This window comes from Onychostruthus taczanowskii, unplaced genomic scaffold, assembly GCF_017590055.1.
Source record: "Onychostruthus taczanowskii isolate IOZ18803 unplaced genomic scaffold, ASM1759005v1 scaffold116, whole genome shotgun sequence".
In the NCBI taxonomy this organism is placed as follows: Eukaryota; Metazoa; Chordata; class Aves; order Passeriformes; family Passeridae; genus Onychostruthus; species Onychostruthus taczanowskii.
The window spans coordinates 129542-150060 of NW_024498294.1; the positions used below are offsets into that span (position 1 = coordinate 129542).

Here is a 20519-nt window from a genome sequence, read left to right on the forward strand (position 1 = left end):
TGTGAAGATCCTCTCTTCATCAGCTTCCCTCTCAGCTGGTCACCGAGCCCCAGTGAACCAGCACAGCCTCCAAGGGACAGGGCAAGTGCAGGTGGCTTAGGTTCTCAGTGCCACTGTGACAGCTCCAGCACTGCTCTGACCTACTCAGAGTCTGGAACTCTCTGCACCTCCAGCAACATCCTCCTTTAATGGTTTTTCCACTACATGCTTGAAGTGCACCAGCACAGATGCAATCAGCCCCCCACCCAGCCCCCACTCCCACGAACGTGTGCGGACAGGACCTTGACATGAGACAGGAGAAAAGAAAAGGCCAAGCTGAACCTCCACATACCCCTTTTAATATGTTGTTTTGCACTGTGTACAGGAAAACCAAAAATAAACAAAAGGAACTTTAGCCAAACTCCCCTTCCTCCTCCAGCTTTATTGATAGTTTAAAATTACATTTTCTATGTTCTAGGACTTCAATTGCTCTTACCATCTTACTTTAAAAACCGATTACAAGCAAATGAAACTCAGTTGTCTAAGTGATATAGTATACAAAAATAACATCTTGATTTCTGTGAAAATGCATTTATTTGCAACTCCTGAATAGCTCCAAATTGTTTATGCTATGAGCACTGATGTCTGGGTTTCAGATTGACTTTGAGATATTTATTCAAAAGCTTCCCATTGCGTTCTGTATCTCCAACATTAACATTCACTGACTGAATTACTGTTACTTTTAGATTTCTCTCTCTCTCTCATGGCCATTAACAGGCATGTGCATCTTGTTTGTTTACTCCCACTCAGCTATATGCTCTAGGTAGGGCCTGATGCAGATATCACTTGGTGTTAACAGCTACTGAGGTCAGACAATCCAAGGCCATTGTAATAAAATAAAAGTTATGAGGAAGTTTAGACACTTCCAGAATTTCATTCCTCCTGCATAGGATCACTTCCCTGTAACCCAGAGAGGGTTTTTGCTGGTCTGACTCAACTCTTCCCACTCATCAATCCCTATTCACCAGTGGCACGGAAAGGGGGTTCTTTAACAAAGCATTATACATAACACCTCTACCAAACTAAACATAAACATTTTTGTAGTTAAATGCAGAAAGTTGATTTTTCCACCCCTTTCCTCCTTTTACACGGCAAGTAAAGCTCACTGGCCTGGGAGTAGCCTCTATCTGCCAACCTTTGGCCAGTGAAGAGGATTCAGAGAAAAATAATACAACCATCAATCAGAAAAAGGAGGGGCGACAAAGGAAAATAATTAGGCTGTAGCTTCAATTGTGCATTCCCGTGCAAGGTGCCCTGACTCGCCGCAGCGGTAGCAGTTGACTTCGCTGGTCTTGCTGCAGTTGATGGCTACATGGCCAGTTTCACCACACCTGCAAAAGGAAAGCTTCTGTCAGAACAGCCACAACACTCACAGGAGCAATCCTACTCTGACCAGGACATTGTCTATTTCATTTTCATGCAATGCTAATTCTGCACTCAAGGCTTCTGTCGCAGAATTCTCTGACATGAAGCAAGTTTGTCTTCAGAGCCACGAACTGCCCCCAAATGATCAACTCACATTAATCACTGTATATGCCAGAACCATGGTTCATCAGCTTTGTGTGTTTGCAGGGCTTCTTTCAATTGTGTCCTGCGTTTTGCCCGTTCCCAATCTTATTATTGCAGTTTAGCCTTGTTTTGAGAATAATTAGTTTTAACTCAAATACACCATGTTCTCTCTCCTTCCTCCACAGAAGGGAATGTTGGTGGGGGTGAAGAATCCTGCTCTCAGGAACGTGCTGTTTCTGGTATATGCCTGCATTCAAAACCAGACAACGCTCTGAAGATGGCATTTCAAACCAATTTAACACCCACTTCTATTCACTGTTCCCATAAGCAAAGCATCTTCAGTGTGTTCCTGCAGGGGCTGGCTGTGCCAGTCAGCTGGGCAGTGCAGCTGGGGTTTGTTAGCTCTGGCAGAAGACACATGGTGCCTACCTCTGCTACAGCCAAGTACCTCCTGCTATCTTCTGCAAAAGGATACGACCCTTTCTGCACAGCTCAACTGACCGAACACCTGCACTGGGTGGCCATCTAGAGATACTCCACAGAATCTCTACTCCACCTTGCTAGTGAGTGTTTAAGCCTTAGTTCTGAACAACAGTGGGTAACTGTTCAAACAAACTGTATTTCCTAACCAAAACCAGACACAGAATACACCCAGCACAAGAGGTGCATCTCTCAGCTGCCTCCCGTCAGTCCTTACCTATAGCATTTCACTTTGGTGCAGTCTTTCTGAATGTGCCCAAACTCTCCACAAGAATAGCACTTCTGCTCGTCTGCGTGGTCGCAGTCGCGGGCCAGGTGGCCGGGCTTGCCACAGTTGTAGCAGCACTGCTCCCTCTCCCTCTTGGGCTCCTTGCAGTCCTTCGCAATGTGGCCACCTCTACCGCAGTTATAGCAGGCTTCCACAATAAGAAAAACATACCAAACAAGACTATAAAACCTCGGTAGCGCGAGGGGCAGCGTGCTGTGAACAGGGCACATGCCCAGCTCGTTCCCAGGGAAGCCCATCATCCTTCTCTTCAGCCACAGAGCTCTGCCTGTGGCACTGAAGAGATGGAATATTTAGTGATACTTACCATCCTCCTGAAGGTCACAGTCCTTGGCAAGATGGCCAGACTCACCGCAGCGGTAACAGATATCCGGCAGAGACGAAGACATGAACTGGAAGCCTGCTTGAAATAGGTAAAAGAAAAAACCAGGAGTAAGTATTAAGTTCAAAATACTTTTAAGAATCAACCACAAACTGAATTGACAAGTTTGCTTCACTCTCAGAGCCCTTGGCCAAACTCTTAGGTAGAGGCAAATTTTCCTGGTTCTTATTATCAATTAAGATTCTCAGCTTCTTCACTCGGGTCTGCCAGAGCCTGGTTTACTCACTGGAGATCTGCTGTCCAAAGAAACAGAACAGCACAGCCACCACTCACCTCTGCCACGGCTCCTCATGCCACGGCCACGGCCCATCCCAGTGGGGCACTCCCGGGCCCAGTGGCCAGTACGGCCACACTTGAAGCACTCGTTGCTGCTCATGGCTGCAGATCACCTGTCTGAACAAGAAAGACATTTCTGAGCACCTTCTGCTCCCCCAGCCAAAGGCTACATTAAAGTAAGAGCTTCAGAGGCTTCCCAGCCCCTCAGCAAAGGCAGTGCAAACCACACAGGACTTGCAGCAAGTCAGTACTTTCTTGTACAGCATCTGATCATGACCACTGAAACCGCTGCAGAGGATACAAGTTCGCCTCCACTTTGCTTTGTGTAAGACAGCTTTGAACAGATAATGTGCTATGTAACTTTTCTTTCAATTATTTTGTAGCCACCCTTCAAGAAATTCCAAAATGTTCAGGGAAAGAGAAGGAAATCCTTTTACCTACTGTAGTAGCAGCCTTAATGTCATTATCCCTTTCAGTAAAGCACCTTCTTCCTTGTTGCTGAGAGTTGAACTCAAAAGCCAGAAACTTAATCTCTACAAGTTATTTCCTCCTGGTAGTTGTTACACTTTCTCTTGAAGGACTTGCCTGGCAGCTACTACCTGTACTGACTGGAAGCCAAGCATAGGCAGTATTAAACCTAAAGTGTTCAAAAGCCCTTTAGCTTAACATTTGAAGCCTTTAGGTCTTTTATGACCTAAACAGCAGTTTAACTCTGAAAAGCAAAACTACAACTTGTAATTAACCTATAGCTCAGGATGCATATTCCACTCCAGGTACACATGAAAGAAAATGTTTTAAGATGTTAAGACAGCAGACACCTGCCAACTATGTAGAAGGCTAACTGGACAAAACATCCTTAGAATGCTCTGGAAGCACCAGACAGGCAGTTCTGACAGTCCAAACTGGGAATGCAGATCAGTACTGCATGAGCAGAGCCAGCCTGCAGTGGACAGGGCAGGTTCCGCACTGTGCTCACACTGCCACACCTCCCCTGACCTGCAGGACGCTCACACAACACCTCCAGAGCCACATAAAAAAGAACAAGGAAATTACACATTTAAACTCAAGTGTTTTTTAAAGCATGCTTGAAGACAAGTTTAAAATACACTGGTCTAAAAATATACATGTCAAGCTTTGTTTTGATTAAGTCTCCTGAAGTTCAAATACCTCACATACGCTCTCCCAATTCATTATTCTTTACCCAACAGAAGTAGAATCATTATCTGGCATGTTTCACAGTTTACCTGATTCCCCTTCAAGGTAATCGGCCTGTAACCCTACAGTTTATTAACGTTACAGAATTATTCCCTTCCTCCCAGACCTCCAGCATCCCAAATTACAGGAACATCCCAGAAGTTGAGTCTTGAAGAAACCAGAATTAGCTCTTAAATACAAAGTGTGCATCTAAACGTGAATTGTCATTTAGCTATTTCCAAAGCACCTCAATGTTTCACAAATTTAGTGTGGATTTTTATCCACTCCTCCGTTGAAACAGTTCCTCCTTCTGATGGTCTTCCCGCACAGAAATGGTTATTCCAACCACAGTAGATGGGTGAGAATTTAAAATACAAGAGGTCCTCTAGCATGTCATCTCTGTAATCCCACAACTAACTTCTAGCGGGACCAGATGATGGATTTTGCCCTCAAAATGAAAGATGGCCAGATTAGGGGTAGGAGTGAAAAGCTGCAAGAAGACTGTAGACACATCTAAGCAAAGTTAAAACAATTGGTTGTTGGAGCACTTAGAGAGATTCACCTGATTTCACATATAACTCCGTGTTCTCTCTGCTTCACTTCAGTGTTCAAGATTTGCAGCGCCTTCTGAGGCCAGCCAGGGCTGAGCACGGCCCGCTCTGCTGGCAGCAGCTGGCACTCACTGTGCCATTGTTTATGCCTGTTTTCATAGCAACCGTGTTGACACTGCAGAACAGGAAAAACACAGGCACAGCCAACGGCAGGAGCCGGGCTCAGGCACCAGAGTGGGTGCTGCTTTCCATATGCAAGAGGGCCAAAATGGGGGTCTCTAAATTTTATATATATATATATATATTCTTCACTTCATTACAACAGTCCTCACATTAAAGCATTATCAAATGGCAACACAAAATCTATTAAAAAGAGCAAAATAGTAGGCACCAGCTGTAAGAGACCTGCAGCACATCTGAAGACACTCCACTCCCAACCATGAAGCCGAGACTCCAGCAGGAGGGGACAGGACTGAGACCTGATGGCAGTGCCCCACAGGAAGCACCCACAGAACCAGGCAGGTTAACACATGCCAAAACACAAATGTCTGACAGGTGAGCCAGACCTGCTCCAGATACACAGTGGGGGAGCTTTTAGACCAAGATTAATGACAACCTACAGCTAGTCTGTCCTTCTGCCAGTCCGGGTCAGCAGCTGCAGGTGGGACAAAAGCTCACTCCTCACTGCCCCAAAGGAACGTCCATACACAAGTTTTACATCTGATTCAGATGTTTTTCTTTTTTAACTGCCCCTTCAAAAGGAAAACCTCAAGTTTCTCTTCCTCTGCTATACAGCAAATTGGTAAAGATCACACAAACTGAAGCAGAAATCTAAAGTCAAACACCAGTCTCTGTGCAAGGATCCTTCTAGACTGAGATTCGTTTAAACACCTCTATGTTCAGAGGCCCCTTTCCCCACCCTGAGCTCAACAGCAGTGGAAGGTTACAGCTGCCATACAAATGTATTACAGAGCATGCTGCTTCATCCTCAGATCCCTTAAACACATCCAAACAGTCTGCCTGAAATTTCTCTCCTCCGGCATTTCCCTGTCAAACTTCTGCATCCTTCCTGTAAAGGATCTGGAACTGCAAATGGGTTCACCAGTGAGAGGTGGCTGCAGCTCACACTGGCTTTACTTGCCTGCCTCCTAACAAGCCTAACACAGGACAGAATTCCCCAGCAGTGTGAACTGTAATGAGTCAGTTTTCAGAGAAAGCCAACAGCCACCTTCAAGGAGCAACATCCAGAAAAGGCTGGTTCAGTAGACAAGCCCTTAAATGGAGAGCCTCTAAACACTCTGGACACCATTACAATTTTCAATTACTTCCAAGAGAAAAAAATGAGCACAGTAAAAACCACCCAAGTTCAAACAGTCCTCTGTTAGTCAATACCCCTCCATTTTGTCATCACAGGCAAGTTTCCAGCAGCTCCTTTTATCTATCAAGGCCACCTTAAGTAAGCCTTCTGTAAGAAAGCTACCTGGCTCTTCTTGGAAGGTTTTCAGTCCCAGCTATCAGTGTTTTCGGCAGCTCAGATGTGTTACACAAAGCAGCCTGTCCTGCCTGTCCATGTGTCATCGTCCCCTCCCTTCTTACACACCAGAACCAGATTTTTACCTCACCACAGCAGGAAAAGAGGTAAAGGAAAACAAATCACAACTACAGCCTCATGTAGCATTTCTGAGACTGGGAAAATTTTGCAAGCTACAGCAAGGCACTGCCTCCTGGATTAGCTCCCAAAACTCGTCCAAAAACTCAAGTCTAGCTGTGCTTTCTTACCTCAAACCTTACCTTTCTAGAGAAGGGAGAAGGCAGTTACTTACCTAAACTCCTCCTAAAAACCTCTGTAACTGCAGCTGGAAGCTGAAACATTAAGAATGGATTTTAGAGCTTGTTCTGTGTGGTGGTCATACTGCTAAACAGCAGGGACTGATGACAAATAACCCTGTGGCACCACAGCACTTTCCTAGGTCACATCTGAAGTTTTTGAGTGCAATTTGAGCACTAAACTTCAAAGTGGGAGATTCTTGATGATTCTCCTAGTTGCAGGAGACACCTCTGACACAAGAAGTTTCCTGTCTCATACTCTGTTTTTCTGTGGCTTTGCAGTTAATGCATATTCAAGACTCTTAGAACAGGAGAAGTGCTATTAATCTCCAGCCTTCATGCATGAGATTCAGCAAAACTCAGCTCTGTTTTAGTAGCCCTTCTCCATCTGATGATGTAAAACACTGCTACAAAGGTCCACTGTAACACTTCTCATTTTATATGGCTTTTAGCCCAGATGCCCTCCAAAGAAGATTGTTAACAAACGAAAATACAACTAACTTGGGCTCCCCATAGTAAAAAGAAGCTGAACTTCACCTCTAAGATTACTCAGGATTGTTCTGGTTACCAGCAGTTCCTTAGGATCCAACAGAACAGGGGCAACTCTCTTCACTCTACTTCAGTGCTTCTTCTGACCTACAAACAGCACCTGCAGCCGCTATCAGCACGACTTCACTCCTTCCAAGCACAGAGCAGACAAAAGCCACTGCTCCAGCCAGGCAGCTCTAGCAGAGGCACCGTTGGGAAATCAGCAGGGCCTTCCCAGGCTGCTGTGACCAACCCACAGCACCACACCTGAACTAGACAAGCCAGAGCCGAGCATGATGAAACCCCCAACCCCAACGTGACAGGAAGTAGAGCCCTGCTGTCCTCTGGAGCACTCAAGAGGCAGAAAGGCCTGCTAATCATAAGCAAGCATTTCATTTCAAAAGAGAAGTCAAAGCATTACTCATTTTACAATTGGACAAGCCAGAGCTGAGCATGATGAAACCCCAACCCCAACGTGACAGGAAGTAGAGCCCTGCTGTCCTCTGGAGCACTCAAGAGGCAGAAAGGCCTGCTAATCATAAGCAAGCATTTCATTTCAAAAGAGAAGTCAAAGCATTACTCATTTTACAAGAAATACCATCTGTGAGTTTTTATTTCCCAAGCAGTATGTTGTAAAAATTCCTGAACACCGGACACATGAGTGTCACCAAAGCCACTCAGTATTTAGCAATTTACTTCCACACTATAACTTGCTACAGCAGTTAGCGATGCTCCTGTCTCCCTCTTCTCAGCAGAACAAGATACAAAATTAAGTATTCTGACCAGTAGGTAATAACAGCCCAATTCTGAAATAAACTAGTTTGAATATTCAAGGAAACCTGCCGAAGTGAAAAGCTAATCCCTACGCTCCATTTAGGACCCCTCAATTCATTTCACAGCCAGGCTGTGAAACGCTGAACATTAACCAAGACTCAAGAGGGGACAGAAACCAGGCCAAAAGGACATCATGACTCCACTTAGACAAGTAATTCTTAGATATGTCTGTTGACACAAACAGAAAAGAGAACAAAAGTTCATCAAGGAGTGACTCAGTGGCACTTTCTGCCTATCCATACTCGTTAATGTAGAAAGTGCTAGACCCCACTGAACAAATATGCACATTTTACCATCTTCCTCTTTAATTTTTATGTCTATCTGTATTAAATTTTAAACTTAAAACACCACGAGCAACATGTGAGACTTTAAACATAACATCCAGCCCAGGCATTAACAAAGTTAGTCGAAATGGCAGGTTAAACCTGTAACTCTCAGGACTGCTGCACAGCTCTAGTGAACCTATTTAACCTCTTCCCTTTGAGGACGGATGCAGGATTGCTACTCTAGGCAAGTCTGCACTGAAGAACGAAACACAGACTAGGCAAGCCCAATGCTGCGTGGCAATGGGGTCACGTTGCGTGCACGCAGGAAATCAGAACTCACTATTAGGTTTAATAAACGTTGTGACAATGCCGGCTCCCAAATGACTACAGCGGTTACTTGAGAACCACGCCAGACAGGAACTCAAATAAAAAGGCCGCCCCGCAGCCCGCGATGTGCAGATGGCACAGACTATTTTTCCTATCCATTTATAGGTCACATTTGGATTTAGAGCAGGCCACCATCCGTGCCTGAGGCAGGAGCAAACAGTTGCGACACCTCGACCCTCCGGTCTCCGGCAGCGCCCCACACGTGGGGAACCACGTGGTGCGCGGGCCGCGGCGCAGCTCGGCCCCGCCGACCGGACTTTAGCGGAGACTCGAAATTAAATTTAAAAAAAAAAAAAGAAAGAAAAAAACCAGTTTAATTAAGAAAGGATTTAATTCCAGTCCGTTCTCCGCAGTCCCCAGACCCGCAGGACATTCTTTACCCCAAACTCGCTGGCTCACGAGCGGCCCGGCCGGGCTCCCCCTCCCCACGCCCGGGCGGCCACGTGCAGCGCTGCCCCGGCCCCGCCGCCCGCCACCCCCGGCCAAGAGAGCGAGCGCGAGGCCCCTGCGGGCCGCGCCCGGGCCGAGCAGAGCGGCTCCCCCCTCGCCCAGCGCCCCGGCCTCCCTCCCCCGGGCGGCGCAGGCTCCCTGGGCACTCCCGGAACCCAGACCTGACTCACCCGCCGCCGCCCTCTCCAGGCCCGCGGCCCTCACGGCTCTAGCGGCCTTCACGGCCTCCCCAGCGCGCCGCAGGGCCGGGAATGGCGCCGGCGCCCGCCCGGCCGTACTTTCCCGCGCGCTAGGCCGGAGTGCGCCAGCGCAATCACCGTCCCGCGCAGTGCCCTCGCTGCCGCCTCGGGGCCCCGCGGGACCCCCGGCCGCCTCCCTGCGGTCCCCTCGCGACCCCCCGGCGGTACCTGCGGTCCGGTTCCCCGCAGCCGCGGCCCCCGCACAACTCAGCTCCGCTCGGCCCCGCCGGTCCCCTGCCTGCGCCACACGCGGTGTGCACACGGCCCGTCGGCTCACCCCGCCCCGCCGCTGTGCGCACGGCTCGCCGGAGCCCGCTTCGGCCAATGGGCGCAGAGCGGCGCTGCGGAGCGGCCAATGGGAGCGGCGGACGGGGACACCCAACCGTGGCGGCCGGACGGTGGGCGGGGCGCGCCTCCCGCGCGCTGACCGGGGGCGGGCGGGCACGGAGGCCATGGCGGCTCTGTGCTCGCGCTGTTTCCCCGTGACTCACCTCCCGTTTCTGCCCGTGCCGCGCACAGCGCAACCCGGGCACTGCGCAGCCCCGGCAGCGGCGGCGCGTACCGCACACACCCGAGTGGCCGGCGGGAGCGTTGGAGCCCTTGCCCGCCTCACTCCCTGCCTATCGCTGCCCGGCCCGGCCCGGCCTAGTCCAGTCCACTCCGCTCCGCGGGCTGACTCCATGTTGTACCGAGGAGCCCTGCTCCTCTGTCCCGCATGGATTCCCGCGCCGAGCCGAGCAGCCCAAAGCCTCCAGCGGGAAACCCCGCGCGCCCCAGCGAGACCTGCCCGCCCGGGATTTGCCCCCTCCCCGTCCCCCGGCAGCCTCCGCCAGCTGGGACTCCCTCAAACTTCCGTCCCGCTCCCTGCGCCGCCCCGCGCGGACGCCGCTAGGCGCCGGTGCCGCGCTCGGCAGAGCCCCCGGGTGTGGAGCGGCCTTGGGGATCGGCATGGGGCCGAGGGGAGCGGGCAGCGGCCGCATCCCGCCCTCAAGCGGCCCTCAGGCGCCGCCGCCATCTTGGCAGGGCGCGGGCGTCGCCGCGGCGCAGGAAATGGAGGACGCGGGGCCGTGAGGGCTGCGGGGCTCCCTCAGCGCTGAGGGCTCCCGCGTGGGCTGCACCGCCACAGCCCAGAGACTGCCGGGGAAAAGTTTTCGAGTTGCTGAGCAGAATTTGCTCTCAGCCTGTGTGCGTACGAGCAGCTCAGAAGTAATGTTACTGCTTAGTTCAGCGTTCTGAGGGTGTTTTACACAAGTCTCCCTTTTGCCTGGGAAGTTTGTAAATGAATCAGTGACCAGTTACTGCCCCAAATTGCACTCCCACATGGGTAGTGCATCAAGTACAACGCACCAGCGTTACCCACAATTAGTTGTCATCGTTTTGTTTAAATGTCTTTCCCTTCCTGCTCCTCAGGTACAAGAAACCCCCACCGAGCCCCCGGGCTCAGGAATGAAATGTGTGAGAGGCACATCGTGCACACACTTTGGATTGACCTTTCCTCAAGCTGTAAATCTAATATTATAGCACTGTTAAGTTTCTTTAATTAGACTATGAGTAACAACATGTGTCTTTTCCTCCCTGTTAAGTGCAGCTCATTTAAGATGGACTTGGGTTTATTTGTGTTTTGAGCGCTGTGTTTGCGTGTCTGTGTGGTGTGTTTATAACATGTTGTATTTTCTACAGAATTAACCCATCCCGAGTTGTGAAAAGGGATGAGCCTCTCTGTAAAACATCGGTGTGGCCAACGGGCTTTGAACTCCTAATAGCATTTTCCCCAGTAACAGCATTTCTTGCTATTAATTACTTTTCAAATCTCTACTGTCATAGTCCTAGTCCAACATAATTTTCATGGCCTTTGGTTGCTTTGGATACATTACAATCCTGTTCACAAGTAGTCCCACTTTTTGTTTCAATCAATTACTGCAGTTTTCAGGTGCTAAAAGGGAAGAAAAATAGTATGTGGAGCTAAGAAAGTGCTCAGAGCTTATAAATCATCACTTTTTCACTGCATTAAAAAACCCAAGCAACAGATCAATGTCACTCACAAAGACTGCAGAAACAAAATAATATATCATCTTTTTTTTCTTTTTTTTCATCAAATCTTTACTTTTTTTGAAGTAATGAAACCTGGCTTCTCTCTGAGTCTTTGTAAGAGGACTCAGAAATTTCAGATTGACAAATCTCTTCTAATAAAACTTTTCTAACTTTTTCTTGTGTTTGACTGGTTGTACTTCTGGGACTGTCCATGACCCCAGGAAACTCCAAGCTTAATCTCGGTGGCACCTGTAGACTTACTGTCATAAAAAAGTTTTTGTGACTGATACAGCTGATAAATTGCCCTGAGCAAATCAAAACTCTTTATCTAAAAGAACTTCAAACCATCCCCTGGACTCTTCCATAGCTGAAGTGGAACCAGGGTGCAGCAGTGAGTGAAAATGCTTTGCTCAAGAAGTGTTAGTGCTGGTGACACACCAATTAATCATCCCCTCTCAGTGCACTGCCTCACGTTCAGCTCCAGTGTTATAACACAGGATATTTTTAGTTATGTTTCATTATAATGGAGGAAATTCTCCCCCAGCAGATAGTAAGAGAGTCTTTCAACAGCATTTAGTTTGTGTACTTGCCTCAAGAATTAATCTGGCTTGCTGTATCTTCATAAAACTTGTAATTCTTGTTTTGCAAGTTTGACATTTAGGCAAAGGATAGTCTTGCATTTGGAGAACAAAAGTCAGGAGCATGACACTGATTCCTGGCTCAGGACTTCCTAGAGAAAATAAAGGAGACAGAAAACAAGGTGGAAGCACAAAGTCTTTGCATTTCTTGCACACATGGAAAATGCAATTTTATGTCAGGTCCAGTGTCTGCCCTAAAAGCCCCAAGGCTCAAGAGCAATTTGTGAATAGCTGTGCTCAGAGGAGCTCCAGTGCCCTCCCTGCTGAAGGCAGTCTGTTGTTTCAGCAATATGTCTTTTCTAACACAGACAGTCCTTAAGAGTGTTGGACAAAGAGCCAAATCCTTTTAAGACCAAACAAAACAACAAATCAAAATTTGCAATCTATGTTGTTGCACTGTTTTCCTCAGAGGGGCTGGAGCTGTGGGTAGAGAACTGATGCAGTTGCTGGCTGACTGTCATTCTTTTTCTTGAGAGCGTGTCTATGCTCAATTAGCTATATGCAGTCTTCTACAGCAAAATGAGTGAGCAGAAGCAATCATACTGACTGGTTCCAGATGCTCAGTCCATTCTGATTTGTTATAATTAGGTGATGAGATTTCCAATAATTACCTATTTAGTGTATATAATAACACGAGAGTGATGAGCTAGCTCATGACTGTGGCACTGATACCCACATTTAGAATCAGGCAAAAAGAACTTCTTTTGCTAACTGAGAACTGCAGCTACACAATCATCCCTCTGTTTCTCTGAAGAGATTGAAGTCAGTTTTTCAGAAAGTCCTGTGGAATGAGGAGCCACACCATACATGGCCCTGCAGGAACCAGTGCCTGGAGCAGCAGGTTGGTGTCCCAGGAGAAGGGGAAGGTAAAAGTGCAGGTGAAGTCACCATGAGGCCATACCCCACATAACCAGTGTGGAGAAAGTGTCTCAGTAAAATATCCTCTGAAGCATATTCTGAGACATGGCAAGAGCGTGCAAACCTCCTTGTGCTGTTCTGTTATTTTTAAAACAACCTATGGAATAACCTGCTGGCTGCCAGCTGCTTGGAATGCTTTTTTTACCCTGTGTCCACCTTCCAGGTGTCATTTCCTTTGGACACACAGGCAGTTCAGCCCTGAGCCCAATGCTGTGGCTGTTTAGCTGGCGACAGTGTTAAAAATCCCAGCAGCATTTGATGGCGTGAGTGGCACTGCAAAGACCTCTGCTGCAGGATGGCTCTGACACCACACGCTCCCCAAATATTTCAGGATAAGCTCCAAAACCTGGAGTGCCAGAGGCACTGTGCCGTGAGAACAGCAGAGATGTTTATGTGCACAGTGTTGGTGCTCTGGTGTCCCTCTAAAATGGGAGATTTGACTGAAGGGGCAGGTTTGGTCATTCTGCTGCTCCTGTTTCTGAGCAGTGCCCTGCGCTTATCCCGGACCACGTGGAGCCCCGGCCGGAGGTGCGGGACTGTCCCCGGAGTGCTGTCATCAGCTGCCTGGCCTCCGGCATCTGCCGCAGTCACTCTGCAGCCGGGCTCCTCCCTTGCTCCAAATGCTTTTCACACTGACCCAGCCACTTGCATGAGTGATTCCAAAATTTGAGTTTTACTGATGAGGAATCAGTGACCAACAATCTCTATGCAGTGTTTATTGCAAATGCAATAAAAAAATATCAATTATTAATGTAACATGATTTGACGCAATAAGCCCAGGCATGCCATGGTGTTGCTGACACCAGTTGAATGCCTGTGGCATTCTGTCTGCTCTGACAAGGCATCCATCTGATCCAGAGAAGGATCAGACCCCAGAACCAAACCTTCCCATTGCTGGACAGTCCTGCTGGGCTGGGTCAAATGGATTTTGGAGCCTCCACTTGAGATTCATAGCCAGCCCACCTTGTGTCAGTGCACGTTTGACATCAAGCAGCTGTACCTGACACCAAAGGCTTCACCTTGTTCAGGGGCCGTCCCCCATAACTGTTCCAGTTAACTCTGGGAAGGAAAGAGAGTCTTAGGGGAAAAATAGCATGTCAAGAGGGCAGTGGCAGAGCAGAGACATCCAGGTGCTGGAACAGCTTTACAAGTTTTCCAGAGCTGGAAGCAAGGAAATGGACTGGTCTAGGCTGACTTGACTGAAGAGAGTTCAAGGCAAAGCTGCCCTGACCTCTCACACTGCCGTGGCTCCCAGCAGCAGGTTCCTAACCTAGTTTGGAGGCAGCAGTGCTCAGCTGGGATCCAGCGCTGAAATGAGCTTTTTATCTGTACTTGACCAGGCTCCAAGTGATTTCAGTAAGAGGAGGCTGAGTCAGGACTTGGCTATAGGTGGATCAGAGCCTTTGCAGTGTTTATTTATTAAATATCTCCCATCTGGTGTCCTGTTTGCAGCCTGCCAAAGCAAAAGGGATTAAAACCTTGCCCCCCCCAACATCTCATTACTGAAGGAATGAGTAGAACTTTTTTCCCCCTCTACATTATTCCTGGAATAAGCTGTCAAGAAAGCAGTTGAGTTGTTGCACCTTACCACAACCTTTGCCAAGGAAGATTTAGCAGCATGATAATTTAATGGAAAATATTATAGCCACATTCCTTTCAGACATAAATTCTCTGCAGAAAGACAGATATCTAATGGGAAAAAATCTGTGTTAATATTACAGTGGTTTATCTGCTTTATTGTTTTTTCCAGTGAGGTGTTTCACCCAAAATAGTGCAGAGGATACAGGAGAGTGAGCTAAGTGAGGTTATCCCTCCTTGGACTGAAATGTGAATATGAACCTTTCAGCATCCTTTCAGCTGCATTTAATAATACATAGAAATACAAAAATAATGATGAAAAATAATCTTTAAAAAGAGATGTTCACCTAAAGCTGTGCAAAGCCATGTTAGGGATAGGCCTGTCACGAAGGAGCGGTGGGAGTAACTCACAGGAGAGGAGAAATTATCTAAGAAATGTAAGCATTGCCAGCAACAAAAAGATAACTGAATTCCATGGTAATTTCCACCAAGCAACAAATGAAAACAATTGGGCTCTACCAACAGAGATGACAAACAGTTCTGTAGTTCCTAGGGTATTTGTATGTGCTAAAAATAAGTGTGGCTCGCTTTAATTGCATGAGAAACTACAAGCTGAGGATGAGTAAAAGGTCACAGAAAGGTGCTGGCTTGGAGGCAGAAAAGCATAGGAACAGGCATATCACAATTCACAGTTGTGACAAAGGTGTGTGTGTGAGATATGCTGTTAATAGAGTTGCTTTAATTATGTTATAGGCTCAAAGTTGGAGCAATAATGCAGCTGAGGCAGTTTTAAAGGTTAAAAAAACACAGATACTGTGGGGTTCCCCAGCAGTGCAAACATACTGTGTTTGGAATCGTAAAGGTGAAAATTTACAGGTGAAAACTCCTGTAAGTTGCTCTCACTTTGACTCTTTTTATGTCAACTCCATATAAATTAAATAGAAATGAAACCATTTTCTCCTCATAATTGTATAGTCATATAATTTTTGAATGCTAAATTTACAATGCTAATTGTTATTACAATACAAAACAATTACAATATTGTTTACAATTTTCAATGCTAGTTGTTTGATGCAGCCAAATAGAAAAATCCTCAGCCTAAATGCTCTTGGTAAGTGACAATATCCTAAACACATGAAGCAGCTTTTTCTGCTCAGTGCACACAGCTGGGTCTTGCTTTTCTTTTCTTGGAATGTTCTCAAGTTGTTTTAAGGATTTCAGTCCCAGAAATACAAATGGACATTGCAAAATCTTTCTGAGGTCTTGGGGTTTCACTGGCTTAAGCAAGACTTTTACTTAGGAAGGAACTATCTTCATTTCCTGGGCTTCTCCTCATTTACATGTGTAAAGTTTTACTTAGTGAACAGCTACCAAAGTCTTGAGTCTCAGAAAAGGATTTATTCATGAGCACATATGGCCTGCTATATAAATGCATAGTTCATAATTCATAAAAGGTGTGATCTTCTCTGTATAAATAAATAATTTTCTTCTGTTTTCCAGCTTTTTGAATTGATTACTTGTACAATCTTGTGGTGCATCCTTAGGGAGTCTAGGAATAGCTCTCTGGCACATACATTTAACACTTTTACATAAACTCTGAATGCAGAAGGGGCTTTCATTCAACCTTTCAGGATACATTTGCCAGTGCTCTGTCACCTTCCAGGTCCTTCCTTCTTGTGCTAAATATCCCAGTTCTATTGCTCAGTGTGAACAGTGGCTATTTCTATTCTGTAATGTTGTGCACAGCAGATTTTGCTACCGCTGTTGATTGTTCTTCCCAAGTGATCTCTGGAGTGGCTGGAAACCCAACTTACATGTTTTGTGCGACTTCAGAATTACACTCAGTGCAACACTTTTTTTTTTTTTTTTTTTTTTTCCCTCCCCCCAGGAAGGCAGTCTTTATTTTAAAATAAATGGCTACACAAAACCCTACTCCAAAGCACCCCCCATTTATGCATGATCCAGATGATCACGCTGTTGCTTTAATTATTATACAGAAATATTCCATCACAGAAAGCAGCTGTAATTGCACTCACAGTCCATTGAGGAGGAGGAGGAGAAGGATGTCCCTCAGAGTTCAAAAAACAAGTTTAATGGCAAAAGGCTTCACCCAGAGCAGCCTTTGCATCCACAGTGAGTGCCCTCAATGATTCTGCCCTGAAAAACAAAGGCGAGGAGGGTGTTGGAGCCAAGCACAGCCAGAGCAGCAGACTCAAACCTCGAGGCAGGGAATGGCTCTGGGTGGGAAGGGTTTCCACAGTTTGGTGTTATTTCCCATACTTTTAACAACCTTCAATGAATGCCAAAGCTGGCAGTAACTTCAGCACCAAGTGGCCACGAGTTCTACCAGCAAAGGCAGAGGAAAGGCCAGGAAGAACAGCACTACCCCCTCCGCTGTCCCTGAGCTGGGAGAAGTCGTGTGAAAAACGCCAATCACTTGTTTTTAAAATTTTAAAATTTTAATTGTAATGAAATGGTTATAAAAATAACAATATAATTAATGTAATAAAAATTTGGACAATTTGGATTAGGACAATATGAGACAATACAAAACAAAGAGTTAAGGACAGTCCGGGTACCTCTTTCTAGGCAAAATAAGCCCGACAAAGGACACTCGTTAACAGAGGATTAACCCTTAAAAGCAACAGCCTGTTGCATATTCATACACCTCATACATGATGCATAACTTCCATTCAAACAAAGGATTCTGTCTGGTCATCATCAACTTCTTCCTCGGAATCCTAATGGCATCTTCAGGGCTGAGCAGGCAGGAAGAACTTCGTTTCTTCTGATAAGAGAAGAGAACAATGAATTCTTTCTCTCTGAAAGGTTTAGGTGTCCTGTGGCTGCTATCTTTGTTTTTAAAAAGTATCTTACTTACATAGCATAGTTTCTATTTTAACATTATGTTATACCCTAAAACTATATTTAACACACTACTTAAGAAAATTAATACAGCGTGACTTTCTAACGTAACACATATAATATTAATTTTAATATTTGCGAAAAGCTAATCATAAATTACGCATTTTTCACAGTCATAACGATTACTGCAGAGCAGAGGAACAAGCTGGAGAGTCACCACTTCCAGCTTGCTTTTGGGGACCCTGCAGCTGCAGTTGGTCCCAAAGTTGGTGTCCCAAGTCTGGATGCAGCAGAGATCCCCATAGCCGTGCTTCTTCAACTTGGCAATCAGGTTTTTGTCCCCTCCTTGGTGCAGTACCCGTAGAGCTCCCTGCTGGTTGCTTTCCTCGTGTGGAAGAGATCACAGATGTAACAGGTTTTCTGGTGATGGATCCTGAAGATGGTCCAGAGGGACTCCCCTCTTCTCTTCCCTTGGTGTGACTCCATCTCCACTTCTCTCATCCTCTGACCCATCTGGTCCAGCGTGGGCTCCGTCAGCTCCCAGCCATCCAGGGAGCCTTCCTGCTTCTCCTCACTGGGGGCATTGCCCGGGGAACCAGAGGGCCAAAGGGCAAGGGGAGCTGCCAGCACTGCCTCAGAACCACGGCCGCTCCCGCGGCTCTCTTCTTCTCCCTAGATCACTTGCAGCAATTCATTTTAACTTCTTAGCTAAGCCCTATAACCTTGAATTTTATCTGCAGTAGTTCTTTAAAGTTTGGAAATAATTACCTCACACCAAAAAAAAAAAAAAAAATTGACTGCTCAAGCAAAGTTGTTTTAATCATGCACCTGGTTTATTGCCACAGCTCTAGAAATGTGTATTTCTAAAAGTGTTTGCAGTGAGTAATCTTTGATCTTCCATTATACCTGAATCTACATTACACAATCTACAATGGATTTGTCACACCCTTTTTAATCCCTTCAGAAAAATCATTCTGTTCCCAGATTGTCTGCAGATTTATTATTAATAAGATTAAGCAAAGTTAAGATCCAATATTGTCAGATTTGAGTAATACTAAGATATGATCTGTTAATTTGATTAAGGATGAGTTATCTTCAGTTGTTAGGTCAATCTCTGTTAAGTTTGGGTGTTACTGAATTTGGACAATGTCTTGTTAATTGTTCTTCACTTTAAGCTATTTCCTGTTCTATTCCAGTTTTGTTGAGATTTATTTTCAGTTTTGTTATGTTTTTAATTAGAGCAAATTACATGTTGGCAAAATTACCTAAAGTTAAGCCCCAGAACTGTTAGATTTTGAGAAATGTTACATTGCATTCTATTAACTTGATGTCCTTTTAGGGCTGAGTTCTATTAAGTTCATTTTGTCCCTGACCAAGTTTGAGTGTTGCTTAATCTGAGTTATAGATTTTGTTAAAGTCTTGGTGTGAAAAGACAGGTGTGTTCTAAGGAAGGCAGGAGCCACTCTTGGAATGGAAAATGTAAACTGCCTCTCTCCAAATGGTTATAATTTTGAAATTAAAAGGCTCTCAGGCAAAGATACTGGAATAGGAATAACAGTTCTTTATTACAAAAATTAAAATAAAATGCAGTGATACAAAACCCACTGCCAGAGTCAGAGCAGGAGCTGACACCCTGTGGGTCAGGGTGGTGGCACAGTCCCATCCCATGGTGGCTCAGTCCTCCTGCAGTGCCAGCTGTGGTTCTGTTGGAGCAGGGATCCTGCACAAGGCTGGAGTTTTCCTCTGAAGCTCCAGTGGTGGTTTCGATGGGTCTGGTCTTCCTCTGGGAATGCAGTGGAGGAGAAAGCTGCTGCTCTGGCAATGCAGTTGGGAAAAGGCTGCTGTGGTGTCCCAAAATCTCCGATTCTGTCCAGGCAGGAATGCTTGCCTCCTCCTCCTGGGTGGAGCTTCTCCCAATGGGAGGATGTAATTTTATCAGCCATGCAGTGACACTCACTGGCCCGTGGACAGAAGATATTTCCTGGAGGGATTATTGGTTGTGGAACAGATAAAGAACACTCCCCCACCTGGTTTTAACAGACAGTGATAGAATGCACACTTCTGGTTACATCTTGCACTGCCATCTCAGACAGTTAAATATTACTTTTCTACACTGTAAGATATAGAGTTGTTTTCTTTGAAGAGATAAGACAGCTCCAACTAAAACAGCTGTGATGAAACCCTGACAAACACCTGTTTGTGGATAAAATGGATTCAGTGTGTTCACCCTTGATTTTGTCAAAGGTTCTATTGCTCGTTGCAGTCTCTGCTGTTTTGTCTTCTATAGATGACACAGAAGAGTCAGTGATGATTCTGCATTATGGCTGTTTTAGTGTTTTCCTTTGTTTCATTTTGCTGTCACAGGTACATGACTGTTTAGGAAGGTGCTACCTCAACTTCCTAAGACAGTTACTGCTGATATATTGATTACATTTACTGATTTTATAAGAGGCATTATTCATGAGATGTTATTACTGTATTTATAGCCAGCTTCTTATATACTTTAACATCTCTTTGTGAAAATATTTAAAAGACACATTTTGTTTCAGGTTCCTTCTTTTTTGTTCTCTTGGTGCTTTTATGCATCTCTTAGACCAGCTGAGCTCTCTGGCTGGTCCCTGCACTGGCGCTATGGTTTGACCCCATGCTGTCTCATAATTTTAAGTATTTTTCACAGTTCCAAGAAAAGATGACTGAGCTTTGTTGAAATCCTCCTCTGAACTGCTGGTCTTGTGGTTTTCTCAGTTATTATTACAGAAGCACTCCAGCAGTTTGCTGTGTTTGAAGCATCTCTGTCCTGAAGGAAGCTTTGGAGAGATCCAGCTAGTAGATATTTAGATTATTCTTTAACCCCAAGGCCTTTTCTCATAACTGTTATTCTTAGCAGCCTTGTTTGAAAATGTGTTTAGGGAATTCCCTCCCAACTGGTGGTGGCCAGGCCTTGTCTTTACCTGGATGGAGAATTTGCCAATAAACCCTGTATTTTCTGCATCAAAATTAGATTCAACCAATCAAAAACACAGTGCCTTCTGATAACCCTATAAAATATCACCTATACAATAAAGATTCAGCTTTCTGCATGAAGACCGTGGAGTCTTGGCTGATTTATCCCAACATTTGATTACTTTTTAGCACAAAATAATGATTTTTGGAGCTCTTAAGAGCTGATGGAGGAATCAGAGTAAATCCAAGTTCTTTGGCACATGTGGAAATGCTGTTTGAATTGCCCTACACATGAGGA

At 45.8% G+C, this 20519-nt stretch overlaps 1 protein-coding gene and 1 pseudogene across 6 annotated transcripts; both read right to left on the minus strand.

Annotated features, from left to right (window-relative positions):
* Positions 1–316: 316 nt before the first annotated feature.
* Positions 317–9567, minus strand: LOC121348230 (CCHC-type zinc finger nucleic acid binding protein). 6 transcript variants are annotated; one of them, XM_041427537.1, is made up of 5 exons: positions 9417–9567; positions 2970–3089; positions 2622–2714; positions 2246–2444; positions 317–1370 (listed from the first exon to the last, which is right to left on the minus strand). In XM_041427537.1, exons 2-5 carry the CDS (start codon positions 3070–3072, stop codon positions 1253–1255), a joined length of 513 nt encoding a protein of 170 aa, XP_041283471.1. In that variant the 5' UTR covers positions 3073–3089; positions 9417–9567; the 3' UTR covers positions 317–1252. The 6 variants fall into 6 exon arrangements, with proteins under 6 accessions (XP_041283471.1, XP_041283469.1, XP_041283467.1 ...); XM_041427535.1 differs by having other exon boundaries at positions 2246–2447; XM_041427533.1 differs by having other exon boundaries at positions 2622–2717.
* A 6899-nt stretch (positions 9568–16466) lies between these two features.
* Positions 16467–17862, minus strand: LOC121348249 (annotated as a pseudogene).
* Positions 17863–20519: the final 2657 nt, after the last annotated feature.

Bases quoted from the DNA above. Each gene is read 5' to 3' on its own strand.
- LOC121348230 (XM_041427531.1), bottom strand. From the start codon at position 3,072: ATGAGCAGCAACGAGTGCTTCAAGTGTGGCCGTACTGGCCACTGGGCC. The intron at 2,718-2,969 runs GTGAGTGGTGGC...ACCTATTTCAAG, and splicing joins CATGAGGAGCCGTGGCAGAG to CAGGCTTCCAGTTCATGTCT. The intron at 1,371-2,245 runs GTAAGGACTGAC...TTCCTTTTGCAG, and splicing joins ACCAAAGTGAAATGCTATAG to GTGTGGTGAAACTGGCCATG.